At 56.3% G+C, this 22566-nt stretch overlaps 1 protein-coding gene across 1 annotated transcript; it reads left to right on the forward strand.

The window, feature by feature from the left end:
• Window positions 1-4198: 4198 nt before the first annotated feature.
• On the forward strand, window positions 4199-16638 carry LOC147986554 (uncharacterized). The gene is made up of 4 exons (XM_087540083.1): window positions 4199-4220; window positions 4295-4567; window positions 4642-4847; window positions 16357-16638. The coding sequence occupies exons 1-4, from the start codon at window positions 4199-4201 to the stop codon at window positions 16636-16638; spliced, it is 783 nt and encodes a 260-aa protein (XP_087396209.1).
• The last annotated feature ends 5928 nt before the right edge of the window (window positions 16639-22566 follow it).

Raw genomic sequence — 22566 nt, forward strand, 5'->3', positions numbered from 1 at the left:
ATAGCTTCAGTCCAGAACTTTCCGGGTGTCTTGTATTCATCGAGCATCGTCCGAGCCATCTCAATGAGTGTTCTATTCTTGCGCTCCACGATGCCATTCTGCTGAGGGGTGTACGGAGTTGAGAACTCATGAGTGATTCCTAATGTATCCAAGTAAAGGTCGAGGCCGGTGTTCTTGAACTCTGTGCCATTATCACTCCTGATATGCTTGATCTTGACGCCATAGTTGTTCATGGCACGGTTGGCGAAGCGTCTGAAGACATCCTGCACTTCAGTCTTGTAGAGAATTATGTGAACCCATGTATATCTTGAATAGTCATCAACAATGACGAAGCCATAGAGACAAGCAGTTGTAGTGAGAGTAGAGTAGTGAGTAGGGCCAAATAAGTCCATGTGTAGCAGCTCGAAAGGTTGAGATGTCGTCATGATTGTCTTCGAGGGATGCTTGGCCCTAGTCATCTTTCCAGCTTCGCAGGCACCGCACAAGTGATCCTTCTTGAACTTGACGCCCTCGATGCCTATGACAAGCTTCTTCTTTGTGAGAGTGTGTAAGTTCCTCATGCCAGCATGCCCTAGCCTCCGATGCCAGAGCCAGCACTCTGAAGCTTTTGCAAGAAGGCATACGGCAAGCTGTGGCCCTGCTGAGAAATCTACCATGTATAGATAATCTTTTCGGTACCCTTCAAAGACTAGAGACTTGTTAGATTCCATAAGTACAAGGCAACGATATTTTCCAAATATCACAATCATGTTCAAGTCACAAAGCATTGAGACAGACATTAAGTTGAAACCAAGGGATTCAACAAGCATCACTTTATCCATGTGCTGATCCTTTGAGATTGCAACTCTACCTAGACCCAATACCTTGCTTTTACCAGTGTCAGCAAATGTGATGTGACTCTTGTTAGATGGACGTAAGGTTGAGTCCATGAGAAGACTCCGATCACCAGTCATATGATTAGTGCATCCGCTGTCCATAATCCATTCTGAAGCATGAGGTGTCATACCCTACAGTACAGTTAGGGGGATAGGTGTCGGTGTCAAAACCGGCGGATCTCGGGTAGGGGGTCCTGAACTGTGCGTCTAAGGCGGATGGTAACAGGAGGCGGGGGACACGATGTTTACCCAGGTTCGGGCCCTCTTGATGGAGGTAATACCCTACTTCCTGCTTGATTGATCTTGATGATATGAGTATTACAAGAGTTGATCTACCACGAGATCGTAGAGGCTAAACCCTAGAAGCTAGCCTATGGTATGATTGTTGTTGTCCTACGGACTAAACCCTCCAGTTTTATATAGACACCGGAGGGGGCTAGGGTTACACAGAGTCGGTTACAAGGGAGGAGATCTACATATCTGTATTGCCAAGCTTGCCTTCCACGCCAAGGAAAGTCCCATCCGGACACGGGACGAAGCCTTCAATCTTGTATCTTCATAGTCCAATAGTCTGGCCAAAGGATATAGTCCAGCTGTCCGGAGACCCCCTAATCCAGGACTCCCTCAGTAGCCCCTGAACCAGGATTCAATGACGATGAGTTCGGCGCACAAATTTGTCTTCGGCATTGCAAGGTAGGTTCTTCCTCCGAATACTCCATAGAAGATCTTGAACACGAGGATAGTGTCCGTCTCTGCAAAATAAGTTCCACATACCACCGTAGAGAGAATAATATTTCCACACATCTAATCTGCTGACACGTTTGACAGCATGACATCATACCACGGCCCGGTCATTATTCGAACCGTTTTTCTCAACCAGCTACTGTACGTATTGCGAGGCGGTTTTCTTGGCACGTCTTGTCGAAGCAGAGATCGTGCCCTCTTATCACGGGATTCTCATCAATATGGCTGTGGGTAACCCAACCGCGCCATCAATTACGGCGCTTGGGGAATAAGAGGCTTTACCAGGTTAGTGGGGAGGCGCATCGCCTTTTCACCCTTATAACGGGACAAGGATTCACTCTTTTCACCCATGCCTTCTTCCCGATTCATTCCCTTCTGCTCAAGCTCCAGCGCCCAAGCGTTCATCTTCTCTGCCCACAAAAGGTCTTCCGAGGATGTCCGGATCCGGAGCAGGAGGCAAATGGATGGCCTCTACCGTTCGAGAGAAGGATATCAAAAAGCTTCGGGAGGCCAGGTACCTGGCCAAGAAAATTAGCCACCGTCTCCCGATGGCAGGACAGATCTTCCCCACTCCAGAACTCCAGGAGAGATTGTATTCCTCCCTCACTTTGTCCGCAGGCTAGGGTTTCCCCTCCACCCGTTTGTTCGCGGCATCATGTATTATTATGGGATCGATCTTCACGATATGTCCCCTAATTCCTTCCTCAACATGTCGACATTCATTGTCATGTGCGAGGCTTTTCTCTGCATTTCGCCGCACTTCGGTTTATGGCTGAAGATTTTTAATGTGAAGCCCAAGGTGGTGGGCGGCGAGCACGCCGAGTGCGGGGGCGCTATGGTGAGCAAGATGCCCAACGTCATATGGCCAACGGGAACCTTTAATGATTCTGTCAAGGAGTGGCAACAACAGTGGTTTTACATCACTGAGCCGTGCAGCAAGGAATTTCGATCCGGCGCCCCTCTGCGGCTTACATTCTGGGTTAAGAAAGGCCTGGACTGGTCCTCGTCCAACAAACTGTCGGTGCTCCAGACGCGCGTTAAATATATGGGAGACAAGAACATTGAACTTGTCAACGTAGTCCAGGTGATGTTAGTCCACCGGATCCTGCCTTGTCAACAACGGTCTTGCAATCTATGGGAATTCGATCCGGCCAGGCACCAAACCTTGCGAGGGTTCTTTGGCTCCTCGCACAAGGACATTTGGAAGGTGCTTTTCAAGTCCAGCAAATCATGGCCGGACTCCGCCGAGGACCGCGGGTACCAACTATCCCGCCCTGCAAGTTCGGTGAGTTTATCAAACCTTTCTATCCGCATGACCCAAAGGAAGCGCTTAACGCATTTTATTCAACTCTCCCAGGGCTGGACGAAGAAGGCGGAGCGGATCCATTGTCCGGCCTCACTGCCCGAAGGACCGGCCATCCCACTTCTGACGAAGATGCTGGTCCCGGCGCCTTACAAGGTGCCGAAGAAGACGGCCGAGAAGGAGGCCAAAAAGACCCGGGGTGGCCTTCATCGCCGCGGAACTTCGAACACAATATCCGAAGGCTCTGATGCCCATTACGGCTCCGGAGAGGGCGAAGGGAAGGAGGAGGATGAATCCCCTACGGGGGGAAGAAAGAAAAGGACGGCCTCCGCACCCTTGGAGGCCGAGCTGCCCAAAAGGGGAAAGGCTCCTCTTCTGGAGGAGTCCAATGCCGCCGCTGACAGCGGCCCGACATGGGATCCCAGGGCACAGCCCCTGGTGAACTCGTAAGTATATACAATCCGAGTACGTTTTAGGCGTCCGTACTCATCGTGGCTTAGTATTTTAACCTAAACCATATTTTTGTAGTCCGGCGGGGTCCCGTACCAAACAATCCTCATCAGAGGACCTGCTGAGCTCAAATGCTATGGAGACGCCCCCAAAGGCCCCTTCCTCCAAACAGGTGCATAACACCGAGGCTTCGTCCCAGAAGGACCCCGGCCAAGGAAGAAAGGAAAAAACCATGAAGGCGGCGCCTGGAGGTCAAACATCAGGGGCCGGACACGTGGGGGAAAAGATTCCCATGGGGGCTGATGGCGGGGGTGATCCTGAGTTCGGCTCCCCACCGGATGCGATTCCAGAGACCTATACGGCTCCAGAATCAAGAAGGCAGCCTCCTTCGGCTGAAGGGGGCGTGCCTGTTCCATCGGCGACCTCTGTCCATCTAGAAGTGTCGGATGCTTTGTTGGTGGCGTTAAAAGACGCCCCCATCGTTGATGAACACCGTGCCCTTATGGGTGCGGTGATTGAAAAGGTTCAGTCAACTGAGAGTGGACTAAACGAAGCCTGTATCAGCCTTATAAGAGGCTTTGAGGTATGTTTTATGAGTTGTCGAAGAGTGTCATAGTATAGATAGTAGCCCCTGATACACTGTTCGGTGAAAGGAAGAACCGGACAGGGGATCGAATTGACGACCGCAGGAAGATTCATTGAATGATATTGATTTCTCTTCTGTTACAAGCAGGCATCTGTAGCGGCTGCTGCCTCTCGTACTGCGGAGATCTCCGGACTGAATAAAAGTCTGGAGTGGGCCATAGAAGAACTTGGCCAATTGAAAATGCAGTTGAGAGATAAACTAGGTATGCACAAGCTTTGCTCGCATTTATTGTGAAATAAATTTTCAGTATGAAATAAGCTGCATAATTTGTGCTAGGGGTTATGACCGAAGTCGAGGCCCTCAAAAGGGTCGTTGTCGAGGCCAAGAAAAAGGCGGCCACAGAGCGGACTCTTCGTGAGAAACACGAGGCCAGAGTTATTAAAGCGGAGCAGGAGCTGCAAGAGGCCGTAAGTAAATGCGAGACCTTGGAGCAGAGTTTAATGGAGAAAGAGTACGAACTCACCAAGGCGTCTCAGGCCACGAGCGATGCCCAGGGGGAAACCCAAAGCGCCCTGCAGGGGATCCGAGAGGCGAGAAAGATCGCGGTGGGTAAGGCTTTTCCCATGTAAAGCAAGTATTTGAAGGGAAAGCTATGTTTATGATTTTGAATCCGGATTTCTCAGGTGTATTTGCCGAGCTACCTCGCAGCATATCAGATGCCGCCCAATTCTACCGAGCCGAAGAAAGGAACACCGCAGATAAGCTCTTCTGGTCGCAGTATTTGGCGCCAAATTATCCGGTGCCTTTTGCCGATCAATTGAAACAGCTGATCGAACTGCATAAGGCGGCGGAACTAGCCATGAAAGATATGGTTATCCGGCTATGGCCTGCGTCGGATTTCGGGTTCCGGCAGACCCTTGAGGTTCGAACTCTGGGGTGCGCGCGGAGATTACGCCCTCTACCTCTCCGTCTCGCAAAGATCTAACCTACTGAAAGAATAGCACAAGAGACACAGGGTTTATACTAGTTTGGGCCACCATTGTGGTGTAATACCCTACTCTAGTTTGTGGTGGGTGGATTGCCTCTTGGGCTGATGATGATGAACAATACAAGGAAGAACAGCCTCGGGAGGGTCTGCTCTTGGCTGGGGCGACGAACTGCTAGGAGGAGTTCAGCCGCCCTTCTCTCTCTCTGATTCTCTGCTTGCCCAGGTTCTGGATTGCACGATTGCTAACTTCTAATTGCCCCCCTCTACCCTGGGGGTGGCTAGTCCTATTTATAGGCAAAGGCCCTGGGCCTCTTCCCAAATATTGAGCGGGAAGGGCGCCTACAATTGGCCATTTTGAAGGGGAAGATCTGGTACACTTATCCTAACTAAAGTTGGTCCTCGCCTGCCAAAGGTTCTGTGGTGACGCCGTCCTGGGCTCCACGATGACCTCCTCCCCACCGTTGGACTGGTCTTGGTCTCGTTACACCGAAATGGATGCCTTTGCTTGATCCTCTCGCCTGCGCTTGCCCCCTTTGCACCAAAGAGGAAAGGAGGACACTGCGCGAGCTGGCTCCCGCCTGGCGCCCTTGGTCGTCATGGCTTGCGTCATGGGCACCTCGTGAGGTACCCCGCCTTGATCTCTCCGCCTCCTCGTGAGCCAGCCTGATGAGGCCGCGCCTGAGGAAGCTCCGCGTCGTCCGCCCCGTGAGGCTTGGCCCCTCGCGAGGGTCTTGGGTCTTGTGTTGGTGAAGATGGGCCGTGCTGGGCCCCCTTTGAGCCACGCCGCAGGCCGCAGGCAGGCAAGTCTGGGGACCCCCGTTCCCAGAACGCCGATAGTAGTCCCTGGGCCCAAGGCGCGCCCGGACTTGGCCGTGCTGAGAGGCGAAAGGGCAAGGGCGAAGCACCGCGGGCCCTAACAGCCTGCGGCCTTGGGCACCGCGTGGCGGTTGATTGGACGCGGGTGCTTCAGCAACCGCGCAGGTTGATAAAGGAGCGGCATCTGCCCAGGCTTTGGCTTTTGCTTTCTCCGGTTGCTGCTCAGATCCCCTTTCTTGCGCCTCCCCTTTCTTCCTCCAAATTTCCAGATCTACTCCGTCCGTGTGACCTAGGAAGCCATGGTGCCTCGTCAGTCCCCGGCCGAAGCTTGGTACTCGTCCGCTCTGGACTTTCCAAACGTGTCGGAGGTGGGCTTTGCCTGGCTGCGCCAGATAGCGGCGGCGCAGGGCATCGACGGGGCGAAGGTGTTTAAGGCCGGCTCCGCCACCCCTGAGGGCCAAGGGAGCACCTTTTATCCTCTCTTGGTAAGCTCCATTGCTGCTGGTCTGGTGCCTCCCTTCTCCGAGTTCTTCTTCTCTGTCCTCCGCCATTACAACTTACAGGCTCTGCATCTCCACCCCAACTCCGTCCTTCTCCTGGCGATCTTTGCTTATTACTGCGAGGCTTACGTAAGGGTGCAACCCTCTGTGGCTTTGTTGCGCCACTACTTCTCCCTCCGGGTTTCTCGCGGTTCTCCTTCCGCGTGCGCGAGCTTCGTCGCGTATGGCGGCACCATTGCCATTTCGAAGCCCGGGAAGAGGATTGAGGGCTTTAGGAGCAAGTGGGTCCTGGCAGATGTCGGGCGCATCCACCCTCAGTTGATCTTGCCCGCGGAGCAGCCCGCGAGCTCCAGCGACTGGTGCCGAGCGGAGCTCACGGACCCCCGCGTGAAACTGGTGTTGGAGAAGATGGACCCGGACCTGAGGCCGGTCAGCACGGCGGCGGTGAAGCTGACCGGCGCGTCGCTGCTGAGGGAGTTCCTGGAGCACCAGCTGGCTCCACTTCGGCAGTACTCACCTCCAATGTGGAGGCCTCATCCGAGCCTCGCGGCCTTGGGCGACGAAGATCTGGCCGCGGTCCTCCAATCTCTGGTCGGGGGCGAGGTGGCAAGGTTGGAGGGCGCGCCTACGCCCTTATTCCTCCGCGACGACGGGGAGCAGGTGGTGGAGTCCATGCCCGTCTTCAACGGGGACGGGCCCGTGCCGGCTCCCGAGGGACTGGTGGACGTGTCCTCCGACGACTCCGGCAAAGAGGAGGGCGAAGAAGAGCGGGAGAAGGGGCCTGACTCCGAGGCGACCGACGGAGAGTCGAGGGCTCCCCTTCCCTGGCGCAGGCCCCGCACTCTCCACCTTTCTTCGAGCGATGATGACGAGGATGGAGACGAGCAGGTCAGTGGGAGCTTGCCTCTAATCCTGAAGAAGGACAGGACCGGGCTGATCTCCCGTGGGTCTGCCCCTACCCCGAGGCAGTCTGCAGACGCGCCTTCTGCTTCCGAGGTTGACCCTTCCAGCCGGCTGTCAGGCTTCAAGTTTGGTCGGAGGCTGCCCAAGCTCACCGGCGACGACCCGTAAGTGCTTGATCCTTGTCTTTATTCCCTGTATTGCAGCTGAGGCTTGATGTTTGCATCTCTTGGATAGGCTGGCGCCCGCGGCGAAGAAGCCGAAGGGGGCTCCTGAGGCTCCATCCGCGGCAGCGCCTCCACCTGTGGAATAAGGTGACCGCGACGCACGGGCTTCTCCTGCCCGGTCGTCCTTGCGTGGCCTGGCTGAGCTGGCTGGGGCAAGCTCAACCCCCATGGCCCAAGTGACTCCTGTGGTGCCTTTGCCTACTGCCGCCGCCACAGTTATTGGGGCGCAGCAGACTCCGCCTCAGGATGCTGTGGTCTCGCCACCGCTACCTTCTCCTCCCGTTCCGCCGACTGCTGTCTCTTCGACTCCTCCTGCCGTCCTGGAGCGTGCTGCTGCTGGACTGGACCGGCTGCGACAGGATCTTCTTGGCGCCGACCCTCGCCTGGTGGCCGGGCGCTTGGAGCTGGCTTTAGGATGGAGTCGCTCCGACGCTTTGATCCGGGCGGCGCTGGTTCAGGCCTCGACGACCTACGACGAGGAGAGGCAGGCCGCTCTTGAGACGAAGGCTACTCGTGACGCAGCCCTGGGGGAAGTGGTTGAAGTCCGTGGTCGTTGTGAGGCGCTGGAGGATGAGCTGCAAGGCCTGCGGGACCAGCTCGCGAAAGAGGTCCGTCTTCGCCAGGAGCAAGAAGAAGGCATGAAGGCTCGCGAGGTGGCCATCGAGGGCCAGGAGGCTAAGCTCAAGAAGCGCCGCGACCGTCTAGGCGCGCTGAAGAAGGAGCTGGAGGTGATGAAGGTTGAGCTGGACGGCAAAGCCCGGGTTCTTGCCGAGGATCGCGTGGCCTTCGCGGACATGGAGAAGAAAGCTCGTTCCTCGCTGAAGACGCTTTACGAGAGCGGCCTGGAGAACCCGCTGGCCGGCGCCGAGGACGGCCCCGCCAAGCTGCTTCCCTTCCTGGTTCGTGCCCTTGAGGATGTCGTCCTTGGCCTTGGCCCCACAGCTGAGGCCGAGGCGCGTGTCCTGTCTTCTGCAGCGCTGACGCGGGTCTTCGCCCACATCTACCTTCGCGACCCCAGCGCCGACCTCGACAGCCTGTTGGAGCCAGTAAGTGGCGAGGGTGCTGCCGCCGCTGCCGAGGCCGTGAAGGGTCGCGCGGAGGCTCTGCTGGGGAAGTTCCAGGCCTTCAGTACCAAGTCGAAGCAAGGCGCTGCCAGCCCTGCTGCTCCATGAGGCGAAGCCACTCGATGCTGCTCCACCGTCGACAAGTGACTCCGCTACTGCTCCTGTCCTGCTTTTAATCCCTGCACATGTATCATGCCTCGGGGAGGCATTTAAACTTGCGTTTGGTATTGAGACGACAGTACGGACTGTAATATTTGCTTTTTAAATTCCTTGAATTTTATGCTTTTCCTCCCTACTTGCTTGTGTTCTACGCCGGCAGAGCCCGGCCCCGCGCGTACCTCACCCAGCATTAGCCCCGATCGGAAACCAGGACGGGACCAAAGGAGTGGGGGTGGCTAGTCCTATTTATAGGCAAAGGCCCTGGCCCTCTTCCCAAATATTGAGCGGGAAGGGCGCCAACAATTGGACATTTTGAAGGGGAACATCTGGTACACTTATCCTGACTAAAGTTGGTCCTGGCCTACCAAAGGCTCTGTGGTGACGCCGTCCTGGGCTCCACGATGACCTCCTTCCCACCGTTGGACTGGTCTTGGTCTCGTTGCACCGAAATGGATGCCTTTGCTTGATCCTCTCGCCTGCGCTTGCTCCCTTTGCGCCAAAGAGGAAAGGAGGACACTGCGCGGGCTGGCGCCCGCCTGGCGCCCTTGGTCGTCATGGCCTGCGTCATGGGCACCTCGTGAGGTACCCCGCCTTGATCTCTCCGCCTCCTCGTGAGCCAGCCTGATGAGGCCGCGCCTGAGGAAGCTCCGCGTCGTCCGCCCCGCGAGGCTTGGCCCCTCGCGCGGGTCTTGGGTCTTGTGTTGATGAAGATGGGCCGTGCTGGGCCCCCTTTGAGCCACGCCGCAGGCCGCAGGCAGGCAAGTCTGGGGATCCCCATTCCCAGAATGCCGACAGTAGCCCCCGGGCCCAAGGCGCGCCCGGACTTGGTCGTGCTGAGAGGCGAAAGGGCAACGGCGAAGCGCCGCGGGCCCTAACAGCCTGTGGCCTCGGGCGCCGCATGGCGGTTGATGGGACGTTGGCGTGTCTGCTTCCCCACGACGCCTCGGTGATCGCGCGGATTGGACAAGTCCCTGCATGCGGATCGTGTCATGATTACCTATGATCGTGGAGGCCGACGGTTGGCCTTTGCCGGCTATAAGTACGGAACTGCGCGTGCTCTGCCAGTCCATCTCTCCTTGCTTCCCCTTCTTCTCCATGGCTCCCTCGAGGAGGTTCTCGGCTGCAGAGAAGGGGAAGGCCCGCCAGGATGAGCCCACCTCTCCCCTGCCCAAGCGCGGCTGAGGGCGCCCCCGGAAGCATCCCGTGGCCGCCACGGCAGCGTCCCGCGATCGTGGAGACGGTTCCCAGCGTGGTGACGGGCGAGCTGCTACGGCCAGGGGACGCGCTTTGGTCGCGCGCTCCCCTAGGCCGCGCTTTCGCGTTGCGGAGGTGCTGCCGGAGTTTGTCGTATGCTGCGGCCGGGCCTCATGGGCTGCACTGGAGGTCTCCGCCACTGGGAGCTTGGCCTTGACCCGTGGTTGGCAGGCGTTTGCCCATGCTCGCGGCCTGGGGCGCCGGTGCACCCTGCACTTTAAGTTTGACAACGATGCCACCCTCTACGTGAGGGTGTTTGGGGAAGATGGTCGCCGTGCAGGGTGTTGCCCTAAGGACGACGACCGCGCCCGGGGACCCAGCCCCGACGACGATGGAGGAGACAGCGCCCGCGTGGTTGGCGGCGCTCAAGGCTCCCCAAGCTTCATCGACTCTTCTTCAAGCGACTCTTCCAGCGGTGGCCGGAGTCAGCCCCCACGCCGTCGCGCTTGCTTGGGAGGCGGCAGTACGTCCGCCCGCCGTCGCGCCCAGGTGAAGCGCGAGAGGGAGTCTGCTTGAGCCCCGGAGGCAGCCCGAGTCTCCTCCGCAGGCCGGTGTGAGGCGAGCCGCGCCGGGCTTGTCCTTTCTTTTCCTTTTGTTTCCTGCGTAAAAGAAAACTGCTGCGTGGAGCCCCGCGGGGGCGTGTTCGGGGTTATTGCTGTTAACCATTACCTTGATTCCGTTTTCGTGCCTTTCGGCTATGTGTCTGCGCGTAGATAGTTCCCGGCCCCAGCCGTGGGGGGGGGGGGCGACCGACCCAGGCCCTGTGTGCGTGTCGCGGTGCCCGAGGGGCACGAACTGGAGGGGTGCTCCCGTAACGGGCCCAGGTTGTGAAACCTTTGAGCGACTAGAACAGGAACACTCGCGAGGGCGCTCGGCTATCCTCTATCGCGAGGCCTTTCATAAGAGAAATCAAAGCGGGGGAGTAAAAATCGACAAACCACAAACCAAAGACGGCAATAGTTTCAATAAGACTTCAAATGCGAACAAACAAGCCAACTGCGGAAAGCAAATGAAAAATCCGCGTCCGGCACCTAGTCTAGTCTTCGACGTCTTCCCACCAGCGCGGAGCTAAGTGCTGCCACTGGGCGTGGGATGGAGCCCCAGGGCCTGAGGCCGGCGCTCCTGAGACTCCGGGGCGTGTACAGCCCCAACTCATTATTACGTGAGAGTGTCACGGGCGGCGAGCTTCACAGGCGTTGGCCTTCTTCATAGGCTCCGGGCCTTTCATCTTAGGGGAAACGAGCTTCACAGGCATTCGCCTTCTTCACAAGCTCTGGGCCTTCTCCAAAAAGGATAATCTTCACAGGTGTTCGCCTTCTTCACAGGCTCTGGGCCTTCTCCAAAAAAGGATAATCTTCACAGGCGTTCGCCTTCTTCACAGGCTCTGGGCCTTCTCCAAAAAGGACGATCTTCACAGGCGTTCGCCTTCTTCACAGGCTCTGGGCCTTCTCCAAAAAGGATGATCTTCACAGGCGTTCGCCTTCTTCACAGGCTCTGGGCCTTTTAGGGGTAGAACCTCCGGAGGTGCTGGATGTTCCATGCGTTCTGGATCGGCTCCCCCTCCTGAGTCTCCAAGCGCGCGGAGCCAGGCCTGGAAACATGAACAACCTTGAACGGGCCCTCCCACATGGGAGAGAGCTTGTGCAGCCCCTCCTTGGAGAGAACCCGCCTGAGCACGAGGTCTCCTACCTCGAGAGTCCTGGGGCGGATGTTGCGGCAGTGATATCGTCGTAGCGCCTGTTGGTACCTCGCCGCTCGTAACGCGGCTTCTCGGCGGCGTTCCTCCCCCAGTACGAGGTCCATCCCCCGCATGGCATCCTGCTGCGTCTCGTCGAATGCCAGGACCCGTGTGGAGCAACGTCTGACCTCGTGAGGGAGGACTGCTTCGGCTCCGTAGACCAGGAAGAACGGGGTCTCTCCAGTTGGCTTGGTTGCGGTTGTGCGGATGGACCACAACACGGACTGGTGCTCATCGTACCAACCTCTACCGCAGGCCTCTAGCTTCTTCTTGAACGTCTTGGTCTTGAGGCCCCTCAGGACCTCCGCGTTGGCTCGTTCGGCCTGGCCGTTGCTTTATGGGTGCGCCACCGAAGCGTAGCATATCTGCGTTCCAAGGTTAGCACAGTATGTTCTGAAAAGGTTACTGGTGAACTGCGAACCGTTGTCTGTGATGATGTGGTTCGGCACCCCGAACCGGCTCACGATGCCCCTGATGAACTTGACCACGGAACCCGCGGGGATGGTGCGGACAGCCTCTACTTCTGTCCACTTGGTGAACTTGTCAATGGCGACGTAGAGGTAGCGGTAGCCCCCTGGTGCCCGAGGGAACGGGCCCAGAATGTCCAGCCCCCAGACTGCGAATGGCCACGAAAGGGGGATAGTCTGCAGGCCTCCCACCGGCTGATGGATCTGCTTGGCGTGAAATTGGCAGGCTTCACAAGCCTTCACCAGTTCGACAGCATCGTTGAGTGCGGTGGGCCAATAGAACCCACTGCGTAATGCCTTGCCAACGAGGGTCCGTGATGATGAATGATGCCCACAGTCCCCGCCGTGTATGTCCTCCAGCAGTTCCTTTCCTTGCTCCCTGGAGATGCAGCGTAGTGATACGTCGTTTGGTCACTTCCGGTAGAGCTCTCCATCCCTGATGCAGTATGTCGTGGCCTGTCGCGCCACACGCTCCGCTTCCTCCTCCTTCTCCGGCAGGGTCCCTTGTGTTAAATAACTCCGGAGTTCCGTGATCCAGCACTCCTCCTGGGGTTCCATTGTCAGGAGCAGGCGTGCTCCTGAGGTCGGGCCGCAGACCAGGGCTCCCGAGGCAGGTGGCTGGGGGAGTTCCTCCCAAGGCTGAGCAGTGTTTGATAATGACGGCTGGGCTGAGGGCTTGAAGAGACGCTCTTCGAAGACGCCAGGTTCCTGAGGTAACCGCCTGGACGCCCGTTCGGCGATGTCATCGGCCTCCTGATTGGTGCCATGGGGCACATGCTTCAACTCCAACCCCCAGAACAGCTTCTCCATCCTGCGGACCTCCGCTAGATAGGCTTCCATGTGCTCATCCTTCGGCTCATACACCTTGTTGGAGAAGTTGACAAGGAGCTGTGAATCGCCCTTGACGGTGAGGCGCTTCACCCCCAGGGCGGCTGCAGCCTTCAAGCCCGCTATTAGACCTTCATACTCCGCTATGTTGTTGGAGACCCTTTCACCTTGCTGGAAACAGAGCTGTACAATGTAGTAGAGCTTGTCCTGAGTGGGTGATATCAGCACCACACCAGCCCCAACGCCGTTCCTGGAGAATGCCCCATCAAAGTACATGACCCAGCCTTCCGGCGGCTCGCTCCCCGGGGAGAGGGACCGATCCTCGTCGTCCTTGAGGCCTGGTGCCTCCGTCCATTCTGCCACGAAATCCGCTAATGATGCTCCCTTGATGACCCTGGTCGTGCTGAACTCGAGCTGAAATGCCTGCAGTTCTATGTTCCATTCAGCGACCCTTCCGGCTGAGTTAGGGCTCCTGAGCACTCTCTCCAAGGGGTATGACGAGACGACCTTGATGGGGTGACCCTGGAAATAGTGACGCAACTTACGCGAGGCCACCAGTAGCGCGAGGAGGAGCTTCTGAGGCATGGGATACCATACCCTCGCGTCCCGTAACACCGTGCTGACGAAGTATACTGGGTGCTCAACAAGGCTGAGTGCATTAGTGCTCGCGGCGCCCTCCAGAGGCAAGGGCGCCTCGCGAGGCAACGAGGCCTCTGGAGGCGGACCATCCAGGTGAGTGGCCTCTCCCGCCTCCGGCGCACTCTTCGGCGGCTGATCTTCCTCTACCGCGGTTGCGGCTTCTGTGGGCCTTCCTTGTTCCTGTTTTGCCTTGTCTCGAGCTGCTGCTGTGGTTCTGATTTGGCGCTCCTCCCTAACCGCCACCAGGGCTGCGCTGGCGGAGTAAGGAGTGGCGGCGAGGTAGAGCACCAGGGGCTCTTGAGGATGTGGAGCCACCATGACCGGGGGACTGGTCAGGTATTTCTTGAGATCTTGAAACGCTTTGTTTGCCTCTTCAGTCCATTCAAAGGGCCCCTTTTTCTTCATTAGCTGGAAGAAAGGCAGCGCTCGCTCCCCTAGCCTGGAGACGAAGCGCCCTAGCGCGGTCACATGTCCGGTGAGCTTCTGCATTTCTATGAGGGTCTTCGGCGGGCTCATGTCCTCGGCCGCCTTGACCTTTTCCGGGTTAGCCTCGATGCCTCGATGGGATACAAGGAAACCTAAGAGCTTGCCTGAGGGGACCCCGAACACACACTTCTCTGGGTTGAGCCGCAGGTTCACTGCGTCGAGGCTCGCGAAGGTTTCCTCCAGGTCTTGTATCAGGGTCTTGGCCTCCCGAGACTTCACCACAATGTCGTCAACGTAAGCTTCGACATTCTTCCCGAGCTACGGGCCCAAGGTGATGTGCATCAGCCGCTGAAAGGATGCCCCTGCGTTACGCAGCCCAAATGGCATGCATGTATAGCAGTACACCCCGCAGGGGTTTAGGAAGGCGGTCTTCTCGACGTCTTCTACCGCCATCTTGATCTGGTGATACCCAGAGAAGGCATCCAGGAAGCATAGCAGGTCGCACTCTGCGGTGGAATCGACGATCTGGTCGATGCGGGGAAGCGGGAACGGATCTTGCGGGCATGCCTTGTTGAGGTTGGTGAAGTCGACACACATGCGTTCCTTCCCTCCCTTCTTGGGCACAACAACAGGGTTGGCCAACCAATCCGGGTATCGGACCTCACGAATGACCCCAGCGGCTTCTAGCTTGCGGGTTTCTTGGACGATGAAGGCCTGCTTCTCTATGGACTGCCGCCTTGCCTTCTGCTTCACGGGGCGCACGTTTGGGCACACGTTGAGGTGATGCTCGATTACCCTCCTGGGGTCCCTACCAACTGATCAGGCTCCCAAGCGAATACCTTCTTGTTTGCACGCAGGAACCTGATTAGGGCCTCCTCCTACTCAGGCTCGAGGTTAGCGCCTATGGTGAAAGTGGCATTGGAGGACCCGTCCTCGTCGACAGGTATCTGCTTGGTTTCTGCCTTGTCCTGGGTGAACAATTGCTTCTTCTTGGCGGGCGCAGCCCCCTTGGGCTCGGGGGTCCCTAAGTCGGCGGCTGTGACGATGCCGCCGTCTTGAAGGCGAGCTCGAGCACTCGCAGCGCGTCCCCGGTGTCCCCGTGCACGGTGAGGACACCGCTACTCCCGGGCATCTTCATAAGGTTGTACGCCGGGTGCATGGCGGCCATGAACTAGGCCAGCGCTGGGTAGCCGAGGATGTAGGGGAGGCCGATGGGGGCGATGTCGAAGTTGACCATCTCCGTGCGGAAGTTGTCGTAGGTGCCGAAGGTTACTGGGAGCCGGATCTGTCCCAAGGAGCTGGATGATCCGCCCCTAACGCCTGAGAAGGGCCGGCTGGGTTGCAGCCGTTCCAAGGGTATGCGGAGGGGATTGAAGGCCTCAACCGAAAGCACGCTGAGGCCCGCGCCACCATCGATGAGAGTTCTGGTGACGGCCACCTGGCAGATGGTGGGGGTGCACAACATGGGGAGCGCGCCCGAGCTAGCCGAGTTGGAGGGGTGGTCCTCCGAGCTGAAGGTCAGGCCGGCCTTGTGCACCGCCCGGTCCGGGGGAGCCCCCTGCCGTGCGGAAACGGCGCTGACCCGACGGACAAACGGCTTGACATGGCGACTTGTGGGCGGCGCCTGCGAGCCGCCCAGGAGGGCCGCGATGACCGGGGGTGTTGGTGTAGTGGTGCGGCCGTCTTGCCGCACGGACGGATGCTGAGACGACGCTTGCTGCTCATTCCCCGCCGGGCCGGTGGCGGCGTTGGTGGCGAGCGACGGGGGACGATGAGGACGCCCGCCGGCGGGAGTCGTCTGGGCGACGAGGGAAGCGATGGCGGCCCGGCGCTCGGCGCGGGCCCGACGAGCGTCGGACATGGCCTCTTCCCAAATATTGAGCGGGAAGGGCGCCAACAATTGGACATTTTGAAGGGGAACATCTGGTACACTTATCCTGACTAAAGTTGGTCCTGGCCTACCAAAGGCTCTGTGGTGACGCCGTCCTGGGCTCCACGATGACCTCCTTCCCACCGTTGGACTGGTCTTGGTCTCGTTGCACCGAAATGGATGCCTTTGCTTGATCCTCTCGCCTGCGCTTGCTCCCTTTGCACCAAAGAGGAAAGGAGGACACTGCGCGGGCTGGCGCCCGCCTGGCGCCCTTGGTCGTCATGGCCTGCGTCATGGGCACCTCGTGAGGTACCCCGCCTTGATCTCTCCGCCTCCTCGTGAGCCAGCCTGATGAGGCCGCGCCTGAGGAAGCTCCGCGTCGTCCGCCCCGCGAGGCTTGGCCCCTCGCGAGGGTCTTGGGTCTTGTGTTGATGAAGATGGGCCGTGCTGGGCCCCCTTTGAGCCACGCCGCAGGCCGCAGGCAGGCAAGTCTGGGGACCCCCGTTCCCAGAATGCCGACAGCCTGCCGAGCCGATTCCAAGCTGCTACTTCGGGTTCGTGAAGCGGCTTGTAAGTGCTTACCCTCGACTTGACGTCATCAAGTGGTCGGTCTGTATAGAAGGTGCGCGAATGGCCTTCGCCCGTGGAAAGGTGCACTGGGGGAAGATGGATGCCGAAAAGCTGATGACCGAAGGACCGCCAGAGGGGAAGGAGCACCGTAAGCCCGAATTATATTATGAGAGTGTCCTGAAAGGATCCTACCTTGCAGCGGAACTATGCACCAAGGACATTATGTTTCCATGAATATCAATCATGTTGTCCTTTGTAATGGTTTGAACAAGGTCATTTATTTGTCACTTGTTATATAAAAGTTTACCCTCCTGTGCGGCCGTTTTGTATGTTAAACCTAAGAGTTGGCCAGTCGTCGGCTTCTGCCCCCACGTAAGGAGTACGGGGGTGTTCGGGATAAACCTGAGCACTCTATATCCCAGTTTTGGGTCCTTCGAAGGAGGTGCTCAGCACAACGAACCAGGTAATCGGACTATAGGGCTTTATCACTCTCACTTAGCCATAGGAGCTTTAGTATGGTAGGCGCAGCCCCTGGTATTCGGAAGACCGTACTAGGGGCTATATAAGCACCTGATCGAAGAAAAAACCGATCCATTGCACGCTGCATTCGTTATGGCATTATGCGGGAGAAATCCTTAAAGATGTTGTGACCTCTCGAACAGCTGACCAGCTCTCGCCGTATCATGACAGTCAGTTTTCAGCTTTCTCTACTGAGGTGCTCGTCCGGAAGAACCGGGACACAATCACACTAGTTCTCCCAGTGCTACCTTAGCCGATATAGCGGCGTAACGTACCAAAACATGGGAGCCGGGCAAACCCAACTATTGATCCAAGACATGATTCGGAGCTGATGCATATAATGCTATAGGTTCGGGGTGCCGAACTTCCATGAAGGTGTTCGGACTTTTATTGCCTTGTTATGGGTAAAACAAAGCCCCTGGCATATTTTAAGGCATATCGCTGTGTACGGATGCCACTTGACAAAATGATTTTAATAAGAAATAACGGCAGGTAAACGTCATATAAATCCACATGTTGTATTTGAATAGTACGTCTATGCGTATGGGTACAAGTAATGTGATAAAAAAGGAATATGATTGCGGAACCTGCTGAGACCGGGGGGAAGAGGCTGAGTGCGGATCCGTAATATAGCCGGACGGTCACTGCGGGGAATGTCTAAGGATTCCGTTACGCGTTCAAGCTGCCTCCGTGTAGCCTGTCCTGGTCGGCGCAAAGGTGAACCTGTGAAGGAAATGTAAGAAATATTTACGTGCCGGAGGGCGGTTGAGCCGCTGAGTTCGTCCTGTCCTGGCCTTCGCCGGAGTGTTTAATGGAGCTTTGGATGAGCCGGGCTATCCTTCCGCGAAATAGTTCGGAGTCCCTTGACGTGTCTGGGAGCCTGGACGTCGACTCGAGGTTCGGCTACAAGGTGCTGCTCGTTGTTTCTGCTGCTAAGGCAGTGGTGTATTTGTTGGTGCCGAGGGAAGGTTCAGCCTTGCCATGAACCGTGATGACGCCGCGTGGACCGGGCATCTTGAGCTTACGGTAGGCATAATGTGGCACCGCGTTGAATCAAGCGAACGCGGTTCGTCCGAGCAGTGCTTGATAATCACTGCGGAAAGGGACGATTTCAAAGATTAACTCTTCGATACGGTAATTTTCTGGTGATCCGAAGACTACCTCAAGGGCAATGGAGCCTGTACAACTAACCTCCGCACCTGGTATAACGCCTCTAAAAGTGGCTTTAGTGGGTTTGATCGCCGAATGATTGATGCCCATCTTGCGCACTGTGTCCTGGTAAAGTAGATTTAGACTGCTACCTCCGTCCATAAGGACTCGAGTGAGGTGGAACCCGTCTATTATTGGGTCGAGGACTAGTGCGGCTGGATTGCCCTGATTGGCATTAACCGGACGATCCGTGCGGTTGAAGGTAACCGGCCCTAGTTTATATTGTGGGACGACTAGTTCCGTTGAGTCGCCATCCCTAAGGGTGCATGTCTGTCCGAGTTGGCAATTTGGGTGGTATTTACCACATTCACCGATTGAATATGGGGGGATTTCTTTTGCCCTCCTGTGTTCGGTGATCTAGGCTCTTTGTCGCTATCGTCGCTTTGAGACCCCCCTTCGTCTTTGGTGCCTGCCTTGCTAGCTTGTTTGAAGACCCAGCATTCTCTGTTGGTATGGGTGGCTGGCGTTTCTGGGGTGCCATGAATATGGCATTGGCGATCGAGTATGCGGTCCGGACTGGATGGACCCAGATTTTTATTTTTGGGTGGCCCTTTCCACTGACCAGACTTTGAGCCCCTGAACCCAGCATTAACTGCCGTATTTTTGGCGTTTTCACCATATTTGTGGCGCTTGTGTTTGTTGCGTCGTGGTTTGCCATTGCTATCCCTGGCTTCTGATATGCCAGGTTTGCTTGCTGTATTGGTACTACGAGCAAACCAGCTATCTTCACCCACACAAAAGTGGGTCATAAGTGTCGTGAGGGCTGCCATGGATTTTGTGTTCTCTTAGTCGAGGTGCCGGGCAAGCCATTCGTCACGGATATTATGCTTAAATGCCGCTAAGGCCTCTGCATCCGGACAGTCAACAATTTGGTTCTTCTTGGTTATGAACCGGGTCCAGAATTTCCTGGCCGATTCCCCTGGCTGCTGAGTTATATGACTTAAATCGTCAGCGTCCGGTGGTCGCACATAAGTGCCCTGGGAATTGTCCAGGAATGCCCCTGCCAGGCTGTCCCAACTTCCGATGGAGTTTGCCGGCAAGCTATTGAGCAAATGTCGAGCCGGCCCTTTGAGTTTTAGTGGGAGATACTAGATGGCATGTAGGTCATCCCCGCGGGCAATGTGAATGTGGACGGAGTAGTCTTCTATCCATACCACGGGGTCTATAGTAACATCGTATGATTCAATGTTTACGGGTTTAAACCCTTCTGGGAATTCGTGATCCATTACTTCATCGGTGAAGCATAGGGGGTGTGCGACGCCTCTGTGCCGGGCTATATCACGACGCAGTTCATACGAGTCTTGTCTGCCGTGTTCGGCTCGGCCGGATTTGCTTTTAGTGTATCCGGCGTGACGATCATCGTCGCGTGTTGGTGCGCGCCCCCGTGATCCATAGATCGATCTTGCATGTTTTGCCTTGTTTTCCAATACGTCTCGCAGGTCCCACGTGTTGCCCCGGGCCTTGGTATTTTTGTCTGATTGGCGGCGGGGTGCGGGCTAGACTTCGGGCTGAAATACCTCTCTGTCTCGGCCACGAGGTGGTCGATCAGCCACATCATACGCTGGTGATGTAGGTTTCAATGCTTCCTCCTCGAGGTGAGGTAGCAACCTGCGCTTTGGATAACTCTTGGTTGGGTGCTTGAGTTTGTATTCCTCGGCCGCAAGGACTTCAGTCCATCTGTCTGCTAGCAAATCTTGATCATCTCGAAGCTGTTGTTGCTTTTTCTTTAGGCTATTTGCTGTGGCTATAAGCCGGCGCTTGAAGCGCTCCTACTCGATGGGATCCTCAAGCATGATAAATTCTTCGTCGCTGAGGCTCACCTTGTCTTCAGAGATAGGCATGTAATCGTCATCCTCTGTTTCTCAATCTGTTGCCTGTTCTGGAGGGCTAGCTTGTTCACCCTCCCGCTCTAAATTGTGCTAGAGGGGATTGTTGTTGTCTTCGGCACTATCTGGAGTGTTATTGTCTCTTGTGCGGGTATCACTGCTTTTGCTGTGACGGGACTTAGAGCGACGCCGCTAACGTCGATGCTTGGGTTGCTTCTTGGAGGGGTCACTGAGGGAGTCCTGGATTAGGGGGTATCCGGACAGCCGGACTATAACCTTTGGTCGGACTGTTGGACTATGAAGATACAAGATTGAAGACTTCGTCCCGTGTCCGGATGGGACTCTCCTTGGAGTGGAAGGCAAGCTTGGCAATACGGATATGTAGATCTCCTTCCTTGTAACCGACTCTGTGTAACCCTAGCCCCCTCCGGTGTCTATATAAACCGGAGGGTTTAGTCCGTAGGACCAAGAAGAACAACAATCATACCATTGGCTAGCTTCTAGGGTTTAGCCTCTTTGATCTCGTGGTAGATCAACTCTTGTAATACTCATATCATCAAGATCAATCAAGCAGGAGTAGGGTTTTACCTCCATCGAGAGGGCCCGAACCTGGGTAAAAACATCGTGTCCCCCGTCTCCTGTTACCATCCGCCTAGACGCACAGTTCGGGACCCCCTACCCGAGATCCGCCGGTTTTGACACCGACATTGGTGCTTTCATTGAGAGTTCCTCTGTGTCGTCATCATCAGGCTTGATGGCTCCTTCGATCATAGATAGCGATGCAGTCTAGGGTGAGACTTTTCTCCCTGGACAGATCTTTGTATTCGGCGGCTCCGTACTGCGGGCCAGCTCGCTTGGCCATCTGGAGCAGATCGAGAGTTACGCCCCTGGTCACCAGGTCAGATTTGGAAGCTTAAACTACACGGCTGACATCCGCGGAGACTTGATCTTCGACGGATTCGAGCCCCGGCTGAGTGCGCCGCACGGTCACGATGAGAATGATTTAGCCCTGCCATCGGACAGTGTTCAGGAGACCGCACCGGCAACCGCTCGGACCCTCAATTCGGAGCCCATTGCGCCATTCGTGGACGGGTGGATAGACCCCGCCACGGAGGCCGCACTCTCAGCGGCGATCAAGCCGAGTATCGACCTTACCCTTCACGAGCGCCGTGACGCCAAACTGCCGGATTCTTCCCCGGCCATGGACTCTGAACCGCCTGCGCCCGTGCCTATCGAGTCCGACTGGGCGCCGATCATGGAGTTCACCTCCGTGGATATTTTTCAGCACTCGCCCTTCGGCGACGTACTGAACTCATTAAGGTCTCTCTCCTTGTCAGGAGAGTCCTGGCCGGACTACGTCCGGTAGGATTGGGATGCGGATGACGAAGAAATACACCGCCCACCCACCACCCATTTAGTAGCCACTGTCGAAGATTTGACCGACATGCTCGACTTCGACTCCGAAGACATCGACGGTATGGACGAGGATGCAGGAGACGAACAGGAACCACTGCCCACAGGGCACTAGACAGCCACCTCATCATATGATGTATACATGGTGGACACACCAAAAGAAAACGACGACGAGGAGCGGAAGGACGCAGCGAAGGATCGTTCCCTCGAGAAGCAGTCAAGGCGGCAGCGTAAGCACCGCTCCAAATCCTGCCTCGGCATAAACAACGCTCATATAGACCCAGCGATAGAGCAGGGTGAGCCAAAGGACGACGAACATGGCATTGAACCACCATCCGACCACGACAACACGGAGAATGAAACCGAACAACCCGTCTCCGGTGAAGATAACAGTCCGGATGATATCACACCGGACAAACACCTGGAGCAACAGAATGTCCATCAAAGGCTTGTCGCCACTGCGCGGAGTCTGAAAAAAGCAGAAGCGAAAGCTCAAGGCGGCGCAAGATACACTCAGAATTAGATGGAGTAAAGTACTCAACACCGCAGAAAAGTATGGCGGCAGTCGCCACACAAAGAGCTACCCGAAGCGAAAGCTACTACCTGAATTCGACGATGAGGCCTTAGTGCCCCCGCAATCAAAAAACAAAACAGCCATCCGGTCGGATAGACGACCTCATGGCCAACATAGAGCGGCAAACGACGCCGCACACAAGCCAGTACGCGATCCACGCGAGGACTCGCATCAAAAGGACGGCCCAACCAGATCCATCTACGGGCCAAGAAAGCGCGCTCCAGCACGCAATGCAATAAAACAAAATTCCGAACACCACGGTACACCCAAATACAGGGGTGCCGCACACCCCCTATGTTTCACCGATGAGGTGCTGGACCATGAATTTCCAGAGGGATTCAAACCCGTAAACATAGAGGCATATGACGGAACGACAGACCCTGGGGTCTGGATTGAGGACTACATCCTCCATGTCCACATGGCTCGAGGAGACGATCTCCATGCCATCAAGTACTTGTTGGAAATATGCCCTAGAGGCAATAATAAAAGAATTATTATTATATTTCCTTGTTCATGATAATTGTCTTTTATTCATGCTATAATTGTGTTATCCGGAAATCGTAATACATGTGTGAATAAATAGACACCAACATGTCCCTAGTAAGCCTCTAGTTGACTAGC

This window comes from Triticum urartu, chromosome 2A (genome assembly GCF_056163025.1).
Source record: "Triticum urartu cultivar PI428250 chromosome 2A, HENAU_Tu73, whole genome shotgun sequence".
NCBI classification, from domain to species: domain Eukaryota; kingdom Viridiplantae; phylum Streptophyta; class Magnoliopsida; order Poales; family Poaceae; genus Triticum; species Triticum urartu.